The 6,000-nt window shown below is 40.0% G+C and overlaps 2 protein-coding genes across 3 annotated transcripts in view; one reads left to right on the top strand and one right to left on the bottom strand.

The window, feature by feature from the left end:
• Positions 1-2,073, top strand: part of LOC103155320 (ninjurin-1) — a 7,553-nt gene extending 5,480 nt beyond the window's left edge. The window contains exon 4 of one of the 2 annotated variants that reach the window (XM_007576974.2): positions 1,868-2,073. In XM_007576974.2, coding sequence (XP_007577036.1) covers positions 1,868-1,943 — 76 coding nt within the window. In that variant the 3' untranslated portion in view covers positions 1,944-2,073. Of the gene's footprint in view, positions 1-1,858 lie in introns of both variants that reach the window. The other variant, XM_016663452.1, reaches the window with a different exon arrangement.
• A 53-nt stretch (positions 2,074-2,126) lies between these two features.
• On the bottom strand, positions 2,127-5,927 carry LOC103155318 (lamina-associated polypeptide 2, isoforms beta/delta/epsilon/gamma-like). Its single transcript, XM_016663451.1, has 7 exons — positions 5,905-5,927; positions 5,645-5,775; positions 5,001-5,075; positions 3,887-3,921; positions 3,692-3,780; positions 3,064-3,120; positions 2,127-2,979 (listed from the first exon to the last, which is right to left on the bottom strand). Exons 2-7 carry the CDS (start codon positions 5,721-5,723, stop codon positions 2,814-2,816), a joined length of 501 nt encoding a protein of 166 aa, XP_016518937.1. The 5' UTR covers positions 5,724-5,775; positions 5,905-5,927; the 3' UTR covers positions 2,127-2,813.
• Between the last annotated feature and the right edge of the window lie 73 nt (positions 5,928-6,000).

The raw sequence follows: 6,000 nt of genomic DNA, 5'->3' as shown, positions 1-6,000 counted from the left end.
CTGAGGCAGTGGGATCTGGAGATCTTCAAGAGAAGGCAGAGAGCAGCTGATGGTCCTCTGGGCAGATTGTATGAGTCTCTGGAGAGTTTTCCTCTGTGCTGCTGTGCAGCTGGAGAACCACAGAGACAACAGCAGACGATGCTTTTAGTAGAGCATCGATAGAAGGACACCAGCAGTTTTTGAGAAATATAATTTCTCAGACAATAGAGTCTCTGCTGTGCTTTCTTTGCCAGTTCTGCTGTGTTTACATCCCAGGTCAGGTTATGATCTCCCAGGAAACTGATGTCAAACTTCAGTTTCCTGGGAGTATCCACAGATACCGGGTGTATCTGTGGATACACCCGGTATCCACAGATGTATATTGGTTGAATTTCTCCTTTACTGCTAAAATATGCTATGATCTCCTTGGTCTTGGCTGTGTTTATGATTAATTTGTTATCTGTGCACCACTTTGTGAGTCACTCCACCTCATTCCTGTAGACAGATTCATTCTCCCCTAAGATCAAGACCCACTACAGATGTGCAGTCTGCAAATTTAACAAGAATGGTACTTTAATGGATTGAAACACAATCATGTGTGCACAGAGTGAAGAGCAGAGGGCTCAGCACACAGCTGAGTATGGGGGCCCATGCAGACTCTTTGTTTGTGATCCATCAGGAAGTCCTTAACTCAGGACAGGTGGAAGAGGGGATTCCCAGATCTGCCAGTTTGCACACCGGTCTGTCTGTCAGGGAGGATGGTATAAAAATCAAGATGTAAAATAACATCAGTTTTGTGTTTTATGATGTAAAGAACGTTGAGCTGCCTTATTGCAAATACGTGCTATACAAATAAACTTGACTGACTGATGAGGTAATTCTTTAAGACCTCTCTTCCTCTGTATCGTGAATAGGATCAGTTATTTATGACAGTGTGTCAGGGCCATTGTAGGTGGAGTAAATTTCTAAAAAAAAAAATAATAATAAAATTTTTGCCTTTTTTACACAAATTTCTCACTTTTGGAAATCAGAAAATTTCCTTTTTTTTCTCGGACATCTCTGAGATGAAGTTAAACATTTTTGAGTTTTTTGGCAAAAATGTATTCAATTTTTTTGTGTCTGCAATGACCTTAATATTCCTTTGTAGTAATCTGATAAAGAAACCAAGCTTTCTTTCTGTTTTAATGTGTTGTATGTTAGCTCACAAATATTTTGTTAAAATACAGTAATAAATAAAAATGTTATTTATATATTATTTAACAAGTCGGTTGTTTGAAAATCTACATTTTGATTATTTAAACATTAAGAAAAGAAAAAAAGGTAAAAATTAGACATTTCTTTAAAATGTTAGACTCAGGTTTGATTATATTTTGGAGCTCATGTTCTGTCGGTCCACAGATGTAGCGCTCACTACTGAACAGCCACCAGGGGGCGACAGAGATGTCTCAGGCTTTCCACAGGTTTTTTCAGATAAAGCTGCTACCCTTCAGTCGCAACATCACACGAGTTTTAAATGTCTCAGATTCTGTGCCAGACTCTGTAGTTCTCCATCTCTTCTGCCCTTCGTTAAAGTTTGATGAAGCTCACGTAGTTTTGTTTCGTGCCAGCAGTGAAGTATGATCTGAATGATGAACGGAAACGAACCAAGCTGGACACGATGAACAACGTAGCCACGGTGTTCGTCTTCTTCACGGTTCTCATCAACATCTTCATCACTGCGCTCGGGTTCCAGAGCCATTCGATGAGGTGGGGCCTCAGCAACACACACACACACACGCACACACACACACACACACACACACACGCACGGACACGCAGACACACCACATCTGCCACAACTTATAATGCTTTGTTTTCAATTTTTAATATTTTTTCTCTGTCTTCACAGCGCAGCGCCTGTCATCCCTCTAGAACCTCAGTTGCCTCCTTTGCCTGTTAACCTGACTAAGACCGGGGTCCTCTAGGACACCCTGGGCCCCTCACATTCTTATTTAATATTATTTTTATTTTAAATACAAATGCAAATAGAGTTACTTTGCTTTTACCAATACTTTTGAATCTTAAATAAAACGTCTGTTTTTCTTATGTTTTACAATCAATGTTTTGTACTTTTTATTCTAAAAATATAAAACAGTCTTCATTCAGTCTTTGATGTGGTAAAAATACAAACAGTTACCCTTTATTGTCAAAACAAGCAAACAACATCTCAACACACTTTTTACAAGGTTAAAAAAATGCATCCAGAAGTGCATAATCAAATCCATCCTGTGTTGTTGCACACACAGATTCACTTTCAGTTACATAAATTCACTTCTATCCTATTTATCATCCAGTTCACTCAAATTTAGTTGATAATGCAGATTGGAAGAGGTTATCCATCTAAGGAACTCATTACACTGGATCGCTTTGGAGCAATCTATAGCGGTGATCAAGCACATGGCAACAGGGGGAAGGAACGACTCCCTTCTAACAGGAAGTTGCCTCAAGCAGACTTAGTGTGAGAGGCCATCATGCTCTGCGATCAAGTTAGGGTTCAGAAGATGAAGCAGGAGAAGTGATGGTCCAGCAGTACGCTCAAGGGAAAGAAAAATTACTGTAGCTTAGTATGGAACTAGAATCAATCATGGTCAAAATAAAGGAGCATGGTCAGGCTTGCTGTTGCTAAGCAGAATGACTGATTCTCAATGCTTCTGTTTCAGCAGACGCAGCGGTGAAATGGAGTGTGAACTTTAGACCTTTAAAGCTTTCTGTGCTGACTAATTGGGTAAAATATTACTTTCTGAGAGAAGAAAAAAAAAAGCACAAATAAGTAAAACAAAGCCAGGAATCTGATTTCACATCACAGTGGGGAGGACGAGGTAGCATCCAGCTGCTAACCCGGTCAGCACCAGCACCGCTGGGATCACCATCCGTGTTTTTCCTGCCGACTGCCGTCTGATTGGCCCTTTGACTTTCATTTTGCTGTGACTGGTTGTTCTGTGGTTCGTCTTCACAGACACACTGAGACAGAGGAAGGGAAGATGTAGAGCAGGAAAGAGACTCTTTTTTATCTTAAACATGCAGGTATCAAAAAGCGGGCCTCACAGATGAAGGTTCTGTTGTGTCTGTTGATCCAGTTCAGTGCTGCTTTCTTGGTCCATCCTGGAGAACGGAACATTGTACACAAACAAACAGAACATGATCATCTGCATAGAAACATAATAAATAAATAATAAAGGACAAATTCCCATCATCTGCATCCTGGTCTGTAGTATGAGCAGACTGACTTAGGCTCATCTTTTCATAAAAACGTCACAAAAATGGCAACAAAGTTTAATTTTCAAACCAGACCAGTTGACATTGTTTCTTCTTGGTCATTGAGCCAGTACAAACCTTAGTTTGGTTTTCTACTGCTTTCAGTGAACAATAGAATATTTCCACTGTGTCAGATTCTGAGAGCAGCTGAAAGTTGGCAGTGGACACTCCTGATGAGGACCACATGACTCTCCACGTGACGATGGTGATATAAACAAATAACCTTTGACCTCAGTAAGCCACGGTACACTGGTGTCGTCCAGGACACGACCATCTGATTGAGAAGAAGACAACTGGACTTCTTCTATTGTTTCAGCTCTCATCCGAAACGGCTCCTTCTGTTCTCTAATTGTTATTGTTGCTCTGTCTCATCTTTCATGTGTCTGCTTGATGGCCAGGTTCAAAAAGCAACACTCACTCTTCAGCTTGGTCCGGTGGCTGATCTCCATTCTGCTCAGAGCCGGGCAAAAACTGTGCTGACGGGTTGGCTGAGGTCTTCTTTCTTCTCTGTCAAAATGAAAAGATGCTGTTGATTATTAGATTATTAGTGGCTTCAGGAGTAGGAATGTTTGGCACAAACACAAAGACGAAAGCTTTTACGATCAGGACTCACCGGATGGCGACGTATGATGTAGGTGATTTCCTCCTCTGCATGGCAACAACAAACATTCTTACACTTCTGAACTCATTTACATAAATGATCTGATTCACTTTGTCAGGATAAAATACAGCAACACAGGAGTAAGTGAAGTATCCACAGAGTTTAGATAGTTTAAATAGCAGATGACATCAAGCTTACATTTGAAAAACTTGAATTGTGTAGTTAGCCAAGAAAAACAAGAGGAAAGAACTGAAAATAAGCAAGAGTTATCTGATTGAAGAGATTCTTTTCTTTTCTTTGCCAATGTGCTCCTGTTTCTTCCTTTGTGTCACAATGCAGTAAGAAGCATAAAGCTGCTTAAAGGGTTAAAATGAACTGATCTCCATCATTCATCATCTCTCTGAACAACGAGGAAGGAAAAGGGGAAAAGCCACAGCGGCAGATTTAAAGTGAAACTATTTGGCGGATCAGTTTGATGACATGGATCCTTCCTACATAATTAACGTTTCTTAAACCCTCGGGGAAATTGAAAGCAATGGCTCACACAAATATTCAGGTGTATTTCATAAGAGCTGGAGATCAGATGATGAATCACAACAACAACAACAAAGCAAAGGCTTTAAAGATCTCATTGTGTTTTCTGTGCATGCATGGATTGTGTTTGGTTTGATAATCTAAAATCTGACTAAGTGGGAAAATGAAAAGAAAGTTTAAACATTGTTTATATCCATAAATCCACAACAAGCTTGTTAAAAGTAAATAAATCAGAGATCTGCTCCGTTTTAGCTGGCAGGCTGGTGTGACCTCCTTTTCTATTATTTAACTGAATAACCAGAATATACAACTTCCAGAAGCAGTCAAGGTAAAGCTTTACACCAGGCATAAAAAAACACTAAACAAAACAACAACAACAAAAACAACAACAACCCCCCCCCCCAGCGATTTAAATTTTTTCCTCTTTTGCTTAGAAACACTTGGGATGTGGATAATTAGGGGACAAATTTGCTGCATGAACTGAAATGGGTCAAATTCCAGGCATTTGAAGCAAAATCAAAGTGCAGAAGTTTATCAAACTTGACCAAATAAAACATGAACTTTACAGTTTCGTCTGAGTGAAACAGGCTACCTTCTTCTCTGTAGAAGGTCCGGTCCTTGGCTAAGGCCTCCTCCAGCTTCTTCTCATACAGACTTCGAGTGGAGTCTGTGGTCAGAAAGTTCACAACGTCACAAAACACACAATTCACACCAAACCTGGTGACAATCAGCAATAACATAATGACGGCTAATACCTAATGTAAAAATAACAATCATGTGATGTATTTTTTGTCAATAATCTAATAAATTATATCATGTACCTTTTAAAAAAAATCATAAACTGTAATAGCCATGTAACATTGTCCTTATCTAGCAACTCAATGTACCTCATGCTAATTAAATGTATCACCATTAAGTAATCATTTTACACTACTAATCAAACTATAGTCTATAAACAAACCTTTTGTAAAGCAGCTCATTGGTTCTTGAAACCATATTTTGAATAAATGTGAGAACTTTACCAAGGACTGTACCTGTTGTTGACTAGCAAACACTGCGAAAAAACATTCCCTGTCAACAGCAGTAATATTTATGTAAAATCATCACCTGACATCACACTTCAGTCGTTTATCTGCAGCTGCCAAAGAAAAACTTCTGATGGTTGAAACACAAAGCCACATCAAGCCTGAGGAAGGATTAGCGCCACCAGTTTGAGCCTCCCAGTTTGATACCTACTCACTACTGGTCCATGCTTGATGCCATAGTCAGTCAGTAAATCGCTGAGCTGGGCATCAGTTTTATCGCTGAGAGGCATCCTGAAGAGGTGGAGGATCCGGATCAGACGGTGAGCTGTCAGGAGAGCAAGGCTAAACAGCCGGAAAAAAACAACCAGAAACAAAAATAACAGAACAAAGTACGTCTTAAAAGTTATATTTCCATCATTTTGGTGCGACCGAAACACATTCTGACCTGAAGATCTGAAGGAAGGTGCTCACCTGTCAGCAGTCAGCGGCTGGGTGGAGCAGAACAGGTGGAGGGTTGGAACTGATGCAGCAGGAAAATGAACTGGGCGTCACTGGGTCACATTCCAT

Source organism: Poecilia formosa, unplaced genomic scaffold (assembly GCF_000485575.1).
Source record: "Poecilia formosa unplaced genomic scaffold, Poecilia_formosa-5.1.2 Scaffold421, whole genome shotgun sequence".
Taxonomy (NCBI): domain Eukaryota; kingdom Metazoa; phylum Chordata; class Actinopteri; order Cyprinodontiformes; family Poeciliidae; genus Poecilia; species Poecilia formosa.
This window is presented reverse-complemented; position numbering and strand designations above follow the sequence as displayed.

What these genes read in the sequence shown, in the direction of transcription:
- LOC103155318 (XM_016663451.1), bottom strand. Translation starts at nt 5,723, where the DNA reads ATGCCTCTCAGCGATAAAACTGATGCCCAGCTCAGCGATTTACTGACT. An exon ending in ACATCATACGTCGCCATCCG is followed by an intron (nt 3,781 to 3,886) that starts GTGAGTCCTGAT and finishes TCATTTTGACAG; the next exon opens with AGAAGAAAGAAGACCTCAGC. An exon ending in ACACAACAGAACCTTCATCT is followed by an intron (nt 2,980 to 3,063) that starts GTGAGGCCCGCT and finishes CCTCTGTCTCAG; the next exon opens with TGTGTCTGTGAAGACGAACC.